Below are 20,264 nucleotides of genomic sequence, written 5' to 3' on the forward strand. Positions count from 1 at the left end.
GAGAGAGAGAGAGAGAGAGAGAGAGAGAGAGAGAGAGAGAGAGAGAGAGAGAGAGAGAGAGAGGACACGCAAAACGTATGGTGTGCATCATCAGATGCCTGTGGGTGACACAACAAAACATGTAACGCATGGATCAAAACAGAGAAGAAATCTCTCTCGTTGTCTGAGCAGATGCTGTATAGGGAATCTGAGAAAGTGTAATTAACGCTGACCAGTGTCTACTTCCTGTGGAAGTTAGACTTTCGTGGACATTTAAAAATTAAGCAAAATGAATATTGCTGTAGTAGCCTATAAACGAAAGCAAGCCAAGCATTTATTTATATTCAGAATTCAGAGTTAGGTATAATATCATTAAATACTTCATATTGTTTGTTTTAATTGTGTTCTGTGTAAACTTAAGACATAGGCTATAGCAGGTTTATCAAATAAAATGTACATAAAATAATATTTAAGTGTGTGCTAGTAGTGAAAAACATGTATTTTATATTTGATTATGCCAGTGTTTTTATTTGTTAACTGTCACAGGCGTATGTATTTATAAGAGTAACTATAATAACAAATGTAAAAGATAATAAAAAATATCCAAAAATTTTTGATTTGACTATACTCTTGATATAAAATAAAAATACAACAAAACAAAAATCATTTTAAGCAATATATATGTATGTGTGTGTGCATATAATATATATATATATATATATATATATATATATATATATATATATATATATATATATATATATATATATATATATTAGTATTATATTTTTAAGACTTTTTAGAATCAAAATAAGTCAGAATAAGACATTAGTATAACCAGTTAATATTCAGGTATTAAGAAACCTATTGTTTTTTCAATGCCTGGTTCTTCATTTAAATTTTCATTTACGCTTCCCCAGTCTTATGTGCTTGCTACACCGTTGCATAAAGTCCGAAACCTATTTTCATTAACTCATAAAACCTCCCCATCCTCCCAGGGCTTTCAACCATCTTGAATGTGTTCTGTGTCCCCAGGGTGATAAAGTTTTCAGAACGCATCATGTTGAGGAGTCCTCTTCTCTCGCCCACAGATTTTCACTTGATTAAACACAGCATCCTATTGCACTGCATGTACAGGACATCCCAGCCTCAGGCCACTCCATGGTCCATTTACTCCTTATGAACCACAACTGAGACAACCTGCATAAAACATGACATTTAGACCCAAAACTCCACCTCGCCTTGCTCATTCCAAGCCTTTTTAAAAGAGGTATGCAAACATGCACGACATTAAGACAAAGGATAGTGCTACAGTTCAATTTAGAAAGGAAAGTAACTAAAATGAACATATTTCTCAAAAGGCATCAATTCAGAAAATGTACTTCAGTTTTCTTTTTTTTAAACATACATCAGATAATTTGGGTTTATATGAGCATTTTTCAGGGCTTTTAGTTCACAGGCCTTTTTTAGTCTGTTAGGCCTTCAAATACAAAGTTTGATGCAAATTATAGGCTTATAACGTGGTGATATCTGTCTTTGGAATTTGCAGATATCTAAATTTGATGGTTAATCTGTTCAAAATATTCATGAATGGTGAATTAATGTTGCCGAAAAGCCCATTCTCATACCAAAAAATTTATTTAATGTCACTTTGCATACTTTTGTCCTGCCTTTCTCACATTTTGTTTGCACGTACGTGCGTGCGTGCGTGTGTGTGTGTGTGTGTGTGTGTGTGTGTGTGTGTGTGTGTGTGTGTGTGTGTGTGTGTGTGTGTGTGTGTGTGTGTGTGTGTGCTGTAGTGCACAGGGAATGTGCCCTGCAGTGTCCCTGTCTGCTTCAGAATGTCGCTCCACTATGTTGCCAACCTCCAACATCCGTCACGGTTTCTCTCGCATACAGCTCTACTGGTAAAAAAGGTGCCCTTTTGTACTGAAACAGGCCTAGCTCGTCCAATTAAAAATCTTAACCTTCACCTTCAGAGGATGAGTGGAAACATTCACGCAGGCTCGTCATTACCTGCCGCACACTCGCCCTGTCACGTCTGCCGAGCGCCCCCTTGCGGCAACGACGCTATATTGCACAGATGCTAGGTTTCTGTGCTGGCACGCTCACCGAGAATGATTTCAAAAAGTTGTTTTAACTTGACTAGCGAAAAGAGAAGACGCGAGAGCAAGGGTCAAACGCGTGTGGTTAAAAGCAGGGGAAGAGCAGTATGTGGTGAGGTACGTAAAGTTTTGTGCTAAAATCTGCACTCCCCACGGGCGCCCCATTAGCGCAAAATTCGGTTTTTAAAACAGTATTTCATTGCTTACAATATTCATCGTAAAGACGTGACAGCCTGCCAATGTAGGCTACATGTAAATTCATAGTCTATTAATATTTATAATATGAGAAAACCACCACGTGGGCCTTTATGAGGATGTATATGATGTTTCTTGCAATGCTATTCTAATGATTTTCTGATTCTAATGATTTCCTGCATTATTAAAGACTTGTGAACACTAACTGAATATTATTAGATCTGCAACCTCTGCAAAATGCCATCCAGAGAACAGATATGGACCGTAGGTGGATTACATCTGCCTTTCATCTGCAGTTTTTCATTCATCTACTATTTATCTCTCTCCCCCCTGTGTTAGCAAAAGAGGTTAGTTATGTAAATCTCCAGAGCTGCATCTGATAATGGCTGCAGTTTGCAGCACTACGTTACCCTTCTATCTGCCACCCCCATACGAAATCATCCAAACATCCAGCATGTCGGGTTAATGTTTGTCAAAATACCAGGTATTTTCCTGAGAAGAAGCACATTTTGTTGTCTCTTTTTCCTGAACGCCCACATAAAAATTTGCATGAATACAAAAGACAATGTGTAATGCTATTTTTGAACTTGTTTAAAGCAAGCATTGCCACAAATTGCACAGATCCAGATATTAACCCTCATGTTGTGTTCCATTCATTTTGAACACAGAGACACCTTGTTAGACTTGTGGCATTTATGGTCAATGACAAAAAATGCATACAAATCTCTCATTATGCTATATTATCATCATATCCTCTATTGATTTTTTTTTCAAATCGAGGTGCGTAAGTTCAGATCAACGAGACTTACGATCAGCCGGTTCCTAAAAGAAATACAAAACCTGAAAGGAACAAGTTAACAAAAGTCTAAATCCAAGATTTGCTGGTAATAAAGAATAATGAGAGACTTTTAAAAGGTTGGTCGTATTTGACCACGAACACCAAATAAGGTAAAGGATTTTCAGCACTGCGCAAAGGTTAAATTAATTCTTTATTAAATCTACATAATTACTCATCCATTGCAAAGTGAGTCCATGGCACACAATTTGGAAACATGGAAGTAGGAACGTTGTCATAAAATTGATCTGCAACTCCAAAAGTCTCACAATGATATAAAATGTCACTTCTCACGAAACGGTCTCAAAACTGTTCGTCATCTTACAAAAGGAATGTACCAATATCGATGCCACAACCACGAAAGCTCTGCTCACAAGCAGTACGACAAAGCACAATAAGGTAGAACCTAGCACGTATTAACAGCCCGGAACGTTGTGTTTTCCAAAAAAACGATAAGCGTCGTGTCCCTCTTTAAGTTTCACAGAGATACAAAGCGATTGATAACGCGTTTCGATTTGATTCGAAAATTCAGGGTAGGAAAGAGTAAAGTGGAAAGCAGGCTGATCTGATGTGCTCATGTTCTTCCCCGTCCAAGCGCTCCGACCCTGACTTAGGCGTGGCAGAAAAATAACTTGCCACTAGTGCGTTTAATGGAGGTCAATTTACACAATAGCTGGTAGTGCTTCAGTTCACTTCACGTAACATCTCTGCCGTATATCCACGTTCCTTCGTGGCAAATGTCAAATCCCCTGTCATTGCAGCGTACGTCTTTTTTACGACTGTTTAGCTTAGCTTCTGTAAGCCTGATCTCCGTAAAAATGTACAGACCAAACAAACGTACTGTGCTTCCTATACAATCCTACCTGGCTGCAGTGACCAGGCTTGGCAAAAAGTGCATTTCCGTGTGCGGTTGGCTGTCAATGCTTTAGGTGAAATGATACTGTGACACTCACTGGGTGTAAATGCGACCCTGCAGCTGAACTGTAGGAACAACATGAATGCGAGGGCTTCGTCTCAAGCACGGTTCACCAGCAGGTTTTTGCTATGGTTAGATTTGAAGAGTTCTGTAAACACTGATAATGTACAATAGTGACGGTACATTGAAGTCTCTACTTGAAGCAGTGCCAACAGGGATAGTGAGAGTAAAGGTACGTATACTAGAGGAAGAGACTCATGTTCTCAACGCTCTGTCTTTCCCTTTGCACTTATCTCAAACTGTTAATACAATGAAACAATCATTGACCCTTTTCTCCTCGCCGCTCTATTTCAGCGCCCCGGGGTGAAGATGTAGTCCAGTGCCTGTCTCTCGGCCGCGGCCACGTTTGGATGCCACAGGTCCACCATGAATACCACTCTCGGGCCGTCTTCTGGAGAACCTGACACACAGATACGGAAATCACGATGGCAGTGGTAAATACGCTGGGTTCAGTGAGAGCGAGCATGCACAAATGTTCACAAACAGTGAGTCTCCAATAACTTTCATACTACCGTGCTTTCTAAATTCACAGAAATTACAGTTTAACTCACACTTACACAGCATATCCTCTGCATGGCTTTATATCTTTATTTAGACTACAAAAACAACGTAATGACATGGTTTGGGTGTTTTACGCAGATGGACCATTTAGTTTATTGAATGAATGAACAAAGCATCTATATTGAGCTTTCATTGTGTATTGCCGTACACCCAAAGCACAAATGGGGGGGTCTCTCCTCAACCACCACCAGTGTGCACTGTGCAGCATCCACCAGAATGATGGGAGGCTGAATTCAGTGAATGGGGATTATAAAGAGATTATTTGGCCAGGAGACCAGGGCTACACCACTACTCTTTACAGGAAGTGCCTTGGGATTTTTATTGACCACAGAGAATCAGGACCTAAACTCATCCAAAAAAATGGTGCTTTTTGACAGTACAGCATCCCTCCTACTTTCCCAATAGATCTCCTATAAAGGTACTGACCAGACTCAACCCTGCTTAGCTTCAGTGGGCAACCATTCTTTGGTTGCAGGCATATTCCAAATTTAGTAACATTAGAACAAGTTTAAGAAAAAAATTCACATGCATAAGCATGTGCAAAAATATACAAAATTATTATCGAATCCAACCTATTTTCTTGCCCATAAAAACGTTATTGATATGATGTGAGTGGTTGCCAGGATAGTGCTATAAAGCTACTGTTCGGAATGGGTTATTTGCAGGGATTGTTTTGGGTTGGCTAGTGTAGCATTTGAATGTAAAAATGCATATTATGTAAACATAGGGCCTCCTTACGACCGATTAATTGTAGATGCAACGTTTAATGTTTGTGTTTAATAGTTTTGTCTAATAATTAAAATATATTGATTATAGTAGATGCTATAATATATTTTTTCATATACTGTTGGCATTCAGCAAAAACGCTTTTTAAAGAAGTCTTTGAATATCTAATGAACATCAGATATTCAAAGCAAACTGCATCAGCTGTTAGACCTTCTAGTGTGCATAGCCTGTATAAAAATGCAAGTAGTCTTTGCGTAACAGTCCATCTGTGCAAAGTGGATGGAGACAGGTGCATTCTGTTGTTACCAGATACTCACGAACGAGCAATTATAAATTCTTAATTTAAACTATGCTTCACACTAGCTGGTTTTTATTAGACAAAATATGATCCCAGCAAAAATGCAGCAGTTTAATGTTGTTTACAGTGTTTAATTGCCTTAATATTTAATCATTAAATATTTAAATCTTTATTATTCTAAATTAAATAGTGCACTATCGCATATTGGCTTCATATTAAATCGCTTCGCTATTAAAAAAATAACTTGGGCATCAATAATCCACTAAATAACTACTGCACTCCTTAATACTGAATAGATGCCTAATGCACTACAATCTATTCTATTTATTCTACATTTTATTTCTGTTTCTCACCATCATGGAACGCAGTGTGAAGAAAAGAGTCATCGAACAGCAGGCAGCTTCCCTCAGACCAGCACTGCGGCTCTCCACCAACTACCAACTCACAACCAGAGGGCACCTTCAATCCTGCACACACACACAGAAAATGGCTTACACACCTTAAACAGGCACACAGAATATGTGTATATATATTGCTGCACTCATATGTAATGCTTACATTAGACCTTTGTACTTGTTTGACTGAACTGATGTTTCTTGTGATCGCAAAAACCTTACATGCAAATATAAACTGCGTCCACAAATGAAATTCACATTTACAAAACTAAACATCCTTTTTACATATTTTTAGCATCCAGATATCGACACCGTTTAAAAAGCATCTCAAAATTCACCTCATGAAGTTGCTTGAGAGGGATGTGAACTTGAAAAGCTCAAATATAGGATGACAACCATTGATTTAAATGCACTACAAACATGAAAACAATTGTGCGGCTTAGTATTTTTGTAAAGTTTTTTTTAGGATTCTCTGATCAATATCTACTTCATTTGTTTCAAATATAATTTTCTGTAACATTAGAAATCTATTTACTGTCAGTTCCAACAACGAATTATGCATCCTTTTGAATTTATGTGGTATTTATTCTCCAACAAAAATTATAACTGATCTGAAACTTTTGAACGGTAGCATAATTCTATATATTTTCATAGTTTTCATTCTTCTTTTATGATATGTCATGGTTTAGATGACTTTACTTTTATGGTATGCCCAACCTTTTTGATAGGATTTGTGATAGTGCACATATATTCACATCCTTTAACCTCTTACCAAGGTGGCAGCGCAGGCGTACGTTGGTTGGCCCGTAGTGCTCAGTGATGGTGGCTCCGGGACTGAGCACAGAGAAACAGGCGTTTCCAAACACATTATTTGCAATAAAGGTACGGAGCTGTCCGAGCACCCTCCACGCACGTGGGCAGCGCCTGGCATTCAGCACCAATGGAGTACCCTGGTTCACCAGATAGAAGGTCCACCACTGGCCATGAGGTGTGCTGTTGGCCTTCCAGCCCAGTGGAAGAGAAGAGCCGGCCCGACTGGTTGGCAGCCGGTACACGCTCTCAAATTCGGCCAGGAGTGCAGGAAAACTTCTCTCCAGGAGCTCCACGTCATGCTTCTGCGCCTCCCGTGAGAAGAAAGGAGCAGAGGGAAGGTCCGGCAGGAAGAAGACTTCGGGTTTTTGGATGGACGGGCGGTTGCAGAGCAGATATCGGCCTTGCTCGCGTACGCCTTTGTGCACGCGGCCCATGCCGGCCCATGTGTAGCGCTTGGCGTACTCCTGCAGGCTATGGTAAAGCCGCTGGTTCAGGCCCTCGCCGGGTTTGGTGCAGCGAAAGCACTCAGGCGACTGGCAGTAAGCGAAGCCGTTGAGTTCTTCCTCGCCGACTCCGCTTGCTCCAACCCCTCCGACCTGACGGAGCTTCGAGCCTCTGCGGGCCGAAAGGTCTGAGGCTAGAGCTCCACCAGGAACCACCCCGACACGCGGCTCGGGGCTGAAACCACCGCGGAGCGAAGGTGCAGAGTGTTCGCATCCAACGCGGTAGCAGTACCAAATAAACAGAAGGGTGAGACAAAGAGCAGTGCCTAGAGCACTAGACTCACACTCTCGCACTGACTGCATGCCACCTGCCACCCATTCCCTCATCCGCTCTAAAGACCACTCCATCCCTGCATAAGAACATACATACACACTCTATCTCAAACGCACATGTAGATAAGTTTTAGAGATTCTTATTTGCCGGCTGGTGCATTGGAAGGCTTGATTTGGTGTATAACTGAAGTGACACAGCCTTTGCCCGTCATCAAGGAGATTTTTGTGCGGTCTAATTTGATCGCTTTGGTTAATGCAAGCGCGCTTTTCATTTCCGTTTCAATGCATTTGGAAATGTTGACAGTGTGCCGCCGTGAGAGAATTCAGCTGCTTCTTGCCTCCTGATCCAGACCAACAGGGACAAAGTGCACCCGAGGGCACCTGGGAGAGAGAAAAAAGCAGATTTAAAGAGATTTCTGTGATAAAGTGCAGCAGAATAACACTACGCCGACATTGCCGTCGAGGCAAACTGCATCACACCTGCCTCGATGCCCCGGTTTGACCACATGATCATTTCTATATACCACCCACACACATTTGGCTTCTTCTCCCCCTCCCCACACTCACGCACAGACCGACGAGCAGCTTGATAGGGACCGCAGCACACACGGGTATGGCATTTGAAATTCAGTCTTTGCAACACCTCCGCACTGCACTTTTTAAAATCATGAGTCATGAGAGAATTCCAAGCATACTGCAATAAAAGCAAGCAGACAGTCAACACAAACCTGCAGCAGGGACACATTTGCCCATAGAGCCTAATTGCCTGACATAAAGACAACAGGGAATTGTTGCATTACTGTTGCATTAGGATCCCTCGGATGCAATGCAACCTGACGGGCTAGTAGAGATGAAAGACTGAACAAACCTAAGGTTTAATGCAACGTATCACGGCGGCTGTCAGCACAAACAGATTGAGAGAGGGTAACAGCAGGGGAATGCGTACGATAATACAGCACAAAGAAAAACAAACCCCATCCACCTAATGCAACATTTCAACTATTAGATTAGGCATGCAAAGGCTGTAACGAGCGGATGCGCAAACTGACGCCCATTCAAACGCATATTTACCGGGAGCTTCGCGGCACTTCTTGTCTGTCAGATTCGCAGCGACTGTTGTTCCGCCCGGCGCTGCCAGTTATCCTGCCTCTACACTTCCCTCTCAGACACCTCCCTGTCGCTGTGTTTCATTGCAGTTTCTAGTCCTGCCCTTATGTCCGTAAAGCGCTGTCAGGCGACGTCCATAATGCCGAAGACAACCGAGCAGAAAACAACATGACAGACATCCGACGTCTCATCATTGAAATCTGGGCGTTTATGTAACGAAGACGCGTAACTGATTGACCGACGCTACTAAAACCATAACAAACGATTCATTATAAATGTCATTATCGATACTGCTCCTAGTTACCGCATTAGCACGAATAATAACAACGGTAATAACAATAATAATTCATTTTTTTGCATTTTATTATAATTGTATGCAATAAAATATTGTGCACGTTGTAAACCGCATAAGGAGGGTGTCGCGGGCAGGAGCGGGGGGTTTCGAATCGCCTCAGTGAACCGAATCTTTTTTCCGTTGAACGAAAAGATTTACTAAAAGACAAATTCAGTGAGCCTTTCTTAATGTTATGGTTAACCCGTGGGAGACAAATCTAAGCGACCTTAGAACGCGTTTAAGCATTCGAAATGGTTTCCGCCAGCATAACGATAGCAATGATTTCGCTTTCATTTTAGCGTTATTAAATGCAGTTATGAAGTAATTAGTCATTTTAACGCGTTCGGTATTCTTTGGTTTTGGTCTCCTTGTTGTTGAAATCTGTTATCTTAAAAAAATAGCGTTCATTTAGAAGATTCATTCAAAACGCAGGATCGTTTAAGAACTTACCTGTACCGCTGCACACGTAGTCATTCTCAGACAATGGGTATGTAAAAAAAGTAGCCTAAAATGCGTGTAATAAGAACTACTCACTGATAATATGACTACGAACACCTCTCTAAATCCCACTTCTGCCACGTAGTTAAGATATGTGACAGCTGTACTCTAAATAAGCACGTTATTGATAAAAGCATTAGTAGTTGTTTACAAGTGACACCCCCCAACGGCCTACAATTCCCATGGTGCATTGGGAACTTCCTTTGACGTCACACCTGCGAGCGTTTATCACTAGAATCGCAACAATGTAACGCTTTGCGGTTTTGTTTAGAAATTGCAACTTTGCTCTTTTGCTACATTTTTAATGGTCTTTCGTCGATTACTATTGCTTTCATCTTTGTTTTACTTTTTTTTTTAGTTACGCGGACATCTGCTTTGTCCGAGCCTGAAAGAGAGGAAACGGTCCTGTTCAAAATGTAGTTATGCAGGCGTAATTAAACCTGTCGCTTTTCCCGAAACAAAGTGCAAGATGCAAATGTCTGACAGCGCCAAACTTGAAACTTACCTTCAGGTGACACGCGAGACAAACGGCTTCCTGGAGTGCTGTGCGTTTTTGTCCTTGGGCGATTTTGAAAGATTATCTGTCTAGATTTTATGAAGGACACCTCATTTTCTCAGTAGTCACTTGAGGATCTTATAAACAAAGCCAACCTGAAAATCAGATAATGTTTGTTTTAAAAAAAAATCTATTAAGGTTTAACTTTTTTTTTTTTTGCTTAACATATTTAAGCATTTTGTTGGAATACCAAACATTCTAAGAGCCGAAATAAAATATATAGAACTTGTTTTTGGAGTATTTCTCATTGATGCATTCCTAATTATCTTTAGACTTTATGCAATATAGATGACAATTAACAATATGTGCATATAAATACATGTGCAAATCTCAGTCATACTTCACAGTAGTACTGACTTCCCTTCGGAACATCATGTAATAACTGAGATCCTTCTCATATACAAATACAATGTTCCAGTCCAGCTATAAAACATTAACAGCTGCGACATGAAACACCTGTTCACTGTGCGCTGTCCAAGCAGCCATTGAGGGTTGTTCTTTTTTAATGTCAAGGACTATACTCATGCCTGAATAGCCTATATGCCGCCTTCTACAATTCTGTGTAGTATAACTGTATGTGCATGTAGTGGTCTCTTAAGATGAAAGTATACTGCAGCTTTGATGCAAGCTCTTATATAGTTTAGCCTTTCAAAGTATAATCCATTTGATAGTTGGCTTGACATGTTCACTTGAGATTTTCATCCATATCCAGTTTCTGGGCTACATCCGAAGTTATATGACTGATAGATGTCTTTGTAAACTTACGTAGAGTTGTGTGTTTCTTGTTCTTGAGTATATGAATAAGTTTTTTTTTAAAGAGATTCCAAAAAATAAGTATATTTCATTAAACTAAAACCCCTGCAGTTCCTTCCCAAACCAAAGTTTAGGAAACCTTGATGTAACTTAATTGTCAATGACAATTATAATTACATTTTTGGAGGGATTTTTGTATTAGTACGAGATTATCATCTTTTAATCCATGTAATAAACAGGTTAAAAGTAATTCAAAATTAGCTTATTATCTTACACAACCGTAATTTTAGAATCAGTAACAGCTCATCTTTTTTTTTTTCACCAAACCAGTTCAGCACAAGTGGATTTTCTTTTTCTCACGCGTGTTCAAAACTCTTAATAAAAGGTTGACTTTTGTGCCACGTTGTAAATTTTTTGGAGTATTGCCATTAATTGAGATGTCACCAGATGCACACTTGTGTAGCTTTCCTGACAACATTTTGTTCCCTATCGCACTGTATGTCAACAAACTGCAGCAACGGAGTTTAACGAACCGACTAACGCTGATTAAACAAGTTCATCATGTTCTAAAGAAGTGCCAACCAGAAGCACATGTCAGCAGGGGTAAAATACTGCTCTGACAAAGTGTCCCTTGCTCTCTATCAGCCTACCTCGGTGTAGTGTGAATAAGCCTTACAGACATTTTAAATTATGACTAAATAGTTTGGTGGCTTACAGTTTCATGTAGGAAAATATGTTGCCAAGTAACCTACGAAAGTGTGCACCATCTTGCAACTCCTTAATTAACTGGCTACATTCAAAAAACATTTTTAACCAATTAAAGTCAAAATTGCATATAAAATAGTCATATACAATAGTTACTTTAACAATAGCTTAAGTTTTAACAATAGCCCCCACCCCCTTTTTTTTTAATAACCATATGCTTTTATTCAACCATATGCCAAAACATGGTTATCAAAAAAGGGGTGTTGTTAATTCAAAGCCGGGGTGGTCCATCAGTCCACCCCACGGCCGGAGGGTGAACGTCTCTGTAGGTTCTGTAGCTAGTGAACTTTGCCTAATAGCATTGGAGGGTGCGAAAACACCTCTTACAAAAACACTTTACACAATCCAATTTAGTCTCGACCTCTACACCTTGACAATGCGCTTAATTAGGCGTCGGCACTGAAAGGGGAGGGCAAGCGGCGCACTTCTGCTCTATACTCCACGAGTTGAACGATACGGCGAAGCCTCACCGGGTCGGGAAACAATGGCGAGGCGAAAAGAGAAAGTCTGCTTGTGCTTAAGCATTTTTGTCATATGCATCGTTTTAATCATTATCATTTGCGCGACTCACTTTAACGAGCTGTGCGCCGACGGACTTTACAAAAACGCAGCGGTGGCGGCGGACTCGGAAACCTGCTCAAAGATCGGGCGGTGAGTGACTGTGCCTTTTACTTACCGTGGGATACACGGGCCGTGTGCTGTATTATGAGGTCTGTGCGGTGCACTACCAGTTGCGTTAGTTTAAATAGCGCGATCACGGATGATTAGATTAAATATTTCACTAAACGCTTTAAAACCTAGGATCCAAACTTTAATTTAAACGTGCACGCCGATGTGGAAAATCACGTTTTCCTGGAAAATGACAACAACTAGGTTGTCGTAATCCTTGGGTCGGGTAAATACGAGGATACAGGCGGCTGCTGAGGTGACACGTCCGGTTAAATGTACACAGAAAGTTTGAAGTCAATTAGGTGAAGTATCTTCACAGCCTACTAACGTTAATCCTCTTGACACCAATCTCTGGCTTCCTCTCAATAGAGGAGTCGGTCTTGGATAACGACTGTTGATTAAGACCTATAGAGCAAAATTATTTTAAGTGTGCTATGACTTTCACGCTACTTTGTATTTTCGTGTTTACTATAAAGAAAAGTCGATTGCTTCTGTCGAGGTAAACGGTCAATCTCGATAGCCTGTGTTTGGAGGGGTAAAGTTTATACATTTACATTCTGAAAGGTTTGGTCAGAAAGTAGGCTAAACTATGATAAACTATTTAAATGTCTATCATTCGCGAACATAAACGCACGTTAGTTATGCCAGCTCCTTCAAACTCGTTTTACTAGCTAATTTTCCAAAACACTTCCTCGTTTGTGGTTGTAGGCTATATATCCCATATTCTCTCTAGTGCCAGCCAATAGCTGTCAAACAAGAAAAGGTACAAATTCTAGATATACTTTTTTTAACGCAATTTATTGGTTATACTGATACGTGACGGGGAAATCATACCGCTTTGTTGACTGCAGTATTTGAAATTAGATACAAATAACATTTAAAGTAGAACATTTGCTGCCGTGGCCTACGTTGTGGTCAAAGTGTGCGTTAACTAGTGTCCTAATAGTCGGCAGCGATGCTCTGCAAGTAGAGATCCATGAAAATGTGCATTCTGCTGTCCTCCAGTAGTAATTAACTCCCGCGTTCTTTCCCGCGTTCCTTTTGTTACGACGATCGTGAAACAAAACCGAAGGTTCGGAATTGTTTTAAGTTCGAAAATCTCATGAGCGGTTGTTACCTAGCAACAGAGGTAAACGGTTGCCTCTTAAATGTGATGTCGTGAAAGAATCGCGGTTCTGATCCGCAAAAATACAGCGTGAACTGAATCCAGCCGGGATAGGGGTTGCGTGAACGCACCTTTAGGGATAAGAATAGCGAGAATCGCTAACGTTGTGCCAAATTCGAAATCAGCTATAAATGAGTAATTTAACAGACACATTGTGAACTTAGAAGAACATGATTACAAAAAAAAAAACAACAACACTACTACAATACAGTTATTCCGTTTTGGAAACCACATATTTTCTATGTACGTGTACAGCTTAAGCTGCATTTAAATTTCAAGAAGGGGCCCTTCCTTGGGCGATCATTGTGTTTGGATGTCCTTGACACCCCTGCCGTGGCTCAAATCTGTCTTTTCTCCCCCCCCCTCCTAGAGATATACTGCAATTGGGAGGCTCAGCGGTAGATGGAGCCATTGCTACTTTACTGTGCACGTCAATCATAAATCCTCAGAGTATGGGCATTGGTGGAGGATCTATATTCACAATACGGGAAAAAAGTGGTGAGGATCATCCCGACTCTAATACATTACATACATCATCATTTTGTTTTATAATGCATGTTATTAATGTCCATCCACTACTTTGTTATCTAGGTACAGTGAGGGTAATCAATGCCAGAGAGACTGTCCCAAAAGCTTTTAAAACGGACCTTCTTGCCATGTGTCCGACCACAATACAACCAATGGAAGGTGTGGATAGTCTTTTATTAAATACTTAAATATTTTAGATTTAAATACGTGCAATGCCCCATATTAAAAGATGCAACCCACTAGTTCTTTAAATACAGAGCTTGTTTTGCATCATATAGCAAGCAGCTTTATTTATGATAACTGCACACACTCAGTGTGTTGAGCACTTTAAGCACCACGATCGCTCTAGTTTCTCTCTCTCTATAGGTGCTCACTGGATTGGTGTACCTGGTGATATCCGTGGCTATGAACTAGCTCATAAACTGTACGGCCGTTTGCCTTGGGCCAGTTTATTTGAGCCCACTATCAAGATGGCTAGAGAGGGCGTCCCTATACACTATGTCCTCTCTCGATTTTTGCCACTTCTCTTAAAGGAGAAGCCAGAATCACCATTACGGTAATACATGCACTCACTGACTCGTAACGCTCCCTTTAGCAGAGCTTTTTAAAAACTCATCCGAATGTGTTTTTTTTTTAATAGCCAGTTATTCCAGAACGAACAAGGCGAGCTACTCAAAAAAGGGGAAATAGTGAGATTCGAAAAACTGGCAGACACGCTTGAGATCGTCGCAGAACAAGGAGCAGACGCTTTGTATATCGGAGACATCGCCAAAGACCTTGTCAGTGATATACAAAGTGCAGGTAATACAGAAAGCCACTTTCTACGATTGTGATTTCCATAAATGTGCTCGAATCACAGTTGATGTGCTGTGCATTTCAGGTGGAACAGTTTCTCTGGAGGACTTGAGGTCGTTCAGGGCATCTGAATTAGGTTCCTGGGATGTAGCCGTAGGAGAGTATGTAATGTACTTTCCTCCACCGCCAGCGGGAGGAGCTACACTTAGCCTCATACTCAATACTATGCTAGGTGGGAAAACTAATTAACCCATTTACTCCTTTTTTGTGGCACTTGTTGAGGAATCATCACCTTTTTTCATCGTGTGAGCCACTCTGGTCAAAATATTTCGATTTTATTTCCTTACATGTTATATGCAAATTAGGGTTTTTTTTGTGTGTGTGTGTGTTATATGCAAATACGCATAAGGAAATAAACATTCATTTATATAGTACATTTTATATTTTTATTTTTACAGAATCAGTTGTTTTCTCCTTACACCAACAGCATTCTTAAATGTTAACAGTTTATTGGTAACACAAAATTTCTGTCCAAATATAAATGTATTTATACAGCACAGCTCCTGCATCTGCCTGTTGTAGGTTGTGCTGGCAAACTCTATGTATATGTGTTTGTGTGTATATATATATATATATATATACACACATACACACTTCCAAACCTAATCGATTTGCTAGACTCGGATACCAATGACAAGTAGGGTTGCTAAAACCTTTCTGAACTTTTCTTCAAATTAAAAAAAGAAAAATGTTCAGAAAATTCTGGAAACACTGGATTTTTTCTACCCTTTTGCAACATAGCAGACATCGCAACCATTCCATGTCTGATATTTATGGAATACGGAATAACACTTAGATTTTGATAACTGAACAGATTATTTTGTGACGGTTCACACGATGAAAGCACGTTTAGAATTTGTGTAGAACTGCGTAAAATCAATGAGAAAAAACTCAATTTAGAACTGAGCCACAGCGATTGAGAAAAACGATATTAACAAAATAAAAATACAATACATGTTTTTAGTTATTTTTGTCATATGATTCTTCACAAAACTGTAATATGCTGATTTGCTGCTCAGGACATATTTCATATTGTTACCACTGAGTAGTATGATTTCTAAGCATGATTAGTGTGATTTAATATAGTCATATTAATGATGTTTACAAAATGTCAAACCTTTTTTTATTTCTAATCTGTTGCAATGGTTTATTTCTCTGTTTTCTCAGGTTTCAACCTAAACCCTGCATCTCTGGAGGGAGACGAGAAGGTTTTAACATTTCAGCGTTACGTGGAAACCTGCAAATTCGCCAACGGTCTTAAGAAGTTCATGAAAGATCCCAAATTTGCCTCTCAAACGGTACGCTTTATAGAAAGGAAATAGTTTGTTTTACATGTTTAACTTCTCTGTAAGTGTTAAAGGCATGATACCATTGGTCAGACTGTGCTTTAGTATCTCAATAGAAACATTACAGTCATTACGCTCTCTGGAGGCACTAGTGTAATCTGCTATAATGACTTAAGTGCTGTGTTCTGGGTGATCATTACTGCAGGCAGTAGAGTACAGCACTGCAACACTGCCATTATTGCTGGCAACCCACTGGTTGGGACATATAAAGTCATGCATTAGTTCATCATCCTCGACATTCTGTGTGGCTTGACTAGGAGGCAGTTGAGATCAGTCAGAAGCATTTTGCGGATAAAGTGAGAGCAAAAATCAGCCCTGACCGCACTTATGACGCTAGCTACTACAACGTCACTCCATACCTGGACTCTCATGGCACCACTCACGTGTCCGTGCTCGCTGAGGACGGTATGGCAGTATCCGTGACCAGCACCATCAACCACATGTATGTGCCCTCAAATCACATTCACTCCATTTATACGAGTGCTGGAACACCTTCATTAAAGAATGTAATGCGGGATATAACACCGTGCCCAAGAAGTGTTACAACCGCCCGTTTCTTTCTCTCTTCTCAGATTCGGATCCAGAATTTTCTCCCCCAAGACGGGCATCCTCCTCAACAATGAGCTTGCAGACTTCTGTGGAAAAACAGAGCAGATTCATGCTGGTGAGTGAAAGATTCTAGCTATAATGCTATAAACGCTATAAAACAGAAAAGAAAATGCTGTTGGATTTACACTGAAAGAGTTTTAAATTAGTTAAATGTAAAGTAGAAGTAATACTTTTTAAAAAATTATTTACAACTATGGAATTGTTTTTACAGATTCATTGAAAAACAGTTGAATGTAATCTTTAGCAAATCACATAGTTATTTATTTTAGTGAAGTTTTTTTTTTATTTAGACAAAACAGCATAATAAAATTTTGCTATTTTGTATGATTTATTTGGTAGTCTGGTATTTATCACGTATCAGCTATAATATAAACAATTATCAGACTATCTGTATCAGCTAAAATTGTAATATCGATACATCCTTTATTTAAAAAAACATAGCAGCAAGATCTAAATCTAAATATGTTCTGCTTGAGGTAAATTCTAAATTAATTGGTTTTAAAAGCATAAAAAACCTTTTTCACCAAGCTTTGACTAAGATATATACCACATTTCTATGTAGTTATTAAGAAAATATGGCTACTGCTTGCGAGGCTTTTTTTTTGTTAATGAACATTTAACCAAAAAACATGCAACTTTTGCACCAGCTACAACAGATGCTTTACGCAAACTCATAAATTGAAGATGATTTTCATCATTCATTATGTCAACATGTTGTTTAATCAAACGTGACCTGATAAACTAGTTTACAAAAACACAAGCAACGTTTATAGGTTAGATCAAATAGAAATTAAAAATGTATACAGCTTTAAATGCATGATTATATAGTTCTCGTAAATGCTGCTCGGTAGAGTTTGACTGAACGCTAAATATTCCTTGAAAATAACAGGTCGATTGAATATTTTGATCATTTGTAGATATGTAGTGAGTATAAGTATCTGTTCTGTGTGAAGGCGAGCAGCCCCCTTCCTCCATGGCTCCAGTGATCCTTTACTCCCCGTCTCAGAAGCACATTGTGGTTATAGGAGCCTCAGGTGGCAGTATGATCACCACCGGGGTGGCTCTGGTGAGTCTAAACTGCACTTTGACAAATTTAACGCACTGTGATTCAGTAACCCAGCTCTAACTGAAACCCTTCTGGCCAGACTCTCATGAACTTCCTGTGGTTCGGCAAGAATCTGCAAGATTCCATCGACGCCCCTGTAGTGTTCGTGGACTCCAAAAACGTCCTCAGCTTTGAGCCCTTGTTTGACAAGGTAAGTAGATACAAATGTTGGATTGTTTGTTAAGGATAAGGCGAAATTTCCAAACCGCTTTCATCTCTTTTCTTCCTCAGGTTGTTCTGGAGTCACTTAACAAGACTGGGCACAAAGTCAAAGTCCCGCAGATGTTTTATAACGTGGTAAATGCCGTGTCAAAGGAAAACAACTGCATAGAGGCAGTATCTGACTCGCGGAAACATGGAAAAGCTGCAGGGTATTGACCCGGAGCGCAGCTGGAGACTGCTTGGTGCGTCTGTGCCATGTTTGGGTGAAGTAAAATGACCAGATGACAAACTGACAAGTAATAACAAACACTGTCAAAATGTGAGATTTTGATGTTTTACTGTGAAAAAACATGCAAATATATATTTTCTGGTTTTTATTGTGAATAAGGTGTGTTGTAAATACATATGTTGGTATATACACAGTATTTGAATGTTATATTATAGTTTTCAACACGGCTTTAAGTTTAAAGTGCCCCTGTTGCGGGTGATAAAAGTCCCCTACAAAGGCTGACATGCAGGCACCTTTATTGTTTTATAATATGCAGTTATGTTTACTTTATTTTCTCAACGACTCTAAAATGATTTGTTTAACGATTCGTTTTTCCAAACCCGTCCTTTGCCTGACTGCACTGTGCTGATTGGTCCGATCTCTTTTTCATTTCATTATGCCTGTAGTAATGTCTGTAGTGAATAAGCAGTGTTTGTGAGCGCAGTTTCATTCATTCATTCAAACCGCCATTTTTACCGCTCCAAAAGCGGCACCTAGTGGCAAAAAAGGCATTTACATTTTCATTAAGACCAATGAGAAAGACCTACAAGTGGGCGGGGCTAATGTTTCCATTTGTAGTAAACATGAAATGGCTTGGGATTCGTTTTTAAAAACGACTCAGTGATTCGGAGTCGACTCTTTTTACGTGGTGCACTTTCAGCACTTTGCAAGACGTTTTCATTCAACTGCATAAAAAGTAATTTTCAAAAATCTGTAATAGGGGCATTTAAAAAAAACTGTAAACTGCCCAACCTGCTTGTATAATGTTTTGATTTATGCACATAGCCGTCAAAGAGTGTTACAGAAGAATAACATTTTAAATAAAGGCCATTATTTTGAACTTTGTGTTATGTGGAGAATCCTGATGAATGTCGATTTCCACAAAATTAATCATTCAAATAGTTTTCAACATTGATAATAATGAATGTTTCTTGAGCAGATAATCGGCATATCTGAATGATTTATGAAGGATCACGTAACACTGATGCTGAAGATTCAGCTTTAACATCACAGATTAAAAATAAAACTTTATTTTAAACTGTTACAATATTTCACAATCGAACAGTATTTAGATCATATACTTTTAGGAGGCCAAATTGCCCTTCAGAGTACAGTATAAAACCTTAGTGCTTATTTTTACTTGGCATCAGTCATTGCTTGAAAAAATTAGTTTTAAATTAGATTTTTAATTAGACTGTCAAAACATTTTTAACTGATAGGCCTACAACAGCACTATACGGGCTGTTAAAAAGCGCTATACTCATATTATTGATCGCATGGATTGCCTGTCACAGGTTCTTGGCGTCTCTCAATAGTTCTGAAGTGTGCAGATGGATGGTCAAAGGGAGTGTTTAGCTCAGCTGCTCACCAATGATGCCTCCACAGTGTGACGCCCAGCATTTCTTTATAATTAACGTCCAAAGCCCCGAAAACAGGATGTGTCTGACTCACAGCAAGATCTCATCAGAGCCTATGAACAATGTGAGTGATTGCATTAGCTTTGGCATCATGATCGGAAAGATAAACAGCGCATTATGAGCTCTAGCGCAAGAATAAACGCTGTCGTGTAATCGCTTGGCATAAGCAGTTAGCAGAAGTCGAGTGCCAGTCAGCAAACCCTCAGAGTCCGCCGTCTGTGCGAGTCTAAAGCCCAGTCATTTCCATTTGAAGTCCACAGGGGAGCTTTAGTCCTGATTCTGCCTGCTGGTACCCAAATCTCATTCCTTTATGCTTTTCATCCTGGAGCTGAGAGCATATGGAAGCCAGAGGGTTTCCTGTCTGACAGTAGAATAATAGCATCTACACTGAATCATCTCTCCTCAGCCCAAACTTACAGTCATCTTCAACAGCCACAGGCCGGGGGGACAATGAAACTGTCAGGCGA

The 20,264-nt window shown here is 39.7% G+C and overlaps 2 protein-coding genes across 4 annotated transcripts; one reads left to right on the forward strand and one right to left on the reverse strand.

The window, feature by feature from the left end:
* Positions 1 to 3,255: 3,255 nt before the first annotated feature.
* Positions 3,256 to 10,257, reverse strand: asphd2 (aspartate beta-hydroxylase domain containing 2). Of its 3 annotated transcripts, XM_043247141.1 has the most exons (5): positions 9,551 to 10,257; positions 8,731 to 8,886; positions 6,843 to 8,040; positions 6,029 to 6,142; positions 3,256 to 4,490 (listed from the first exon to the last, which is right to left on the reverse strand). In XM_043247141.1, the coding sequence occupies exons 3-5, from the start codon at positions 7,732 to 7,734 to the stop codon at positions 4,381 to 4,383; spliced, it is 1,116 nt and encodes a 371-aa protein (XP_043103076.1). In that variant the 5' UTR covers positions 7,735 to 8,040; positions 8,731 to 8,886; positions 9,551 to 10,257; the 3' UTR covers positions 3,256 to 4,380. The 3 variants fall into 3 exon arrangements, with proteins under 3 accessions (XP_043103076.1, XP_043103077.1, XP_043103075.1); XM_043247142.1 differs by lacking the exon at positions 8,731 to 8,886; XM_043247140.1 differs by lacking the exon at positions 9,551 to 10,257 and having other exon boundaries at positions 8,731 to 9,544.
* A 1,662-nt stretch (positions 10,258 to 11,919) lies between these two features.
* Positions 11,920 to 19,220, forward strand: ggt5a (gamma-glutamyltransferase 5a). Its single transcript, XM_043247139.1, has 12 exons — positions 11,920 to 12,323; positions 13,877 to 14,004; positions 14,098 to 14,193; positions 14,401 to 14,590; positions 14,675 to 14,835; positions 14,915 to 15,061; positions 16,057 to 16,187; positions 16,493 to 16,677; positions 16,808 to 16,899; positions 17,798 to 17,910; positions 17,990 to 18,100; positions 18,181 to 19,220. Exons 1-12 carry the CDS (start codon positions 12,157 to 12,159, stop codon positions 18,325 to 18,327), a joined length of 1,668 nt encoding a protein of 555 aa, XP_043103074.1. The 5' UTR covers positions 11,920 to 12,156; the 3' UTR covers positions 18,328 to 19,220.
* The last annotated feature ends 1,044 nt before the right edge of the window (positions 19,221 to 20,264 follow it).

Source organism: Puntigrus tetrazona, chromosome 8, assembly GCF_018831695.1.
Source record: "Puntigrus tetrazona isolate hp1 chromosome 8, ASM1883169v1, whole genome shotgun sequence".
In the NCBI taxonomy this organism is placed as follows: Eukaryota; Metazoa; Chordata; class Actinopteri; order Cypriniformes; family Cyprinidae; genus Puntigrus; species Puntigrus tetrazona.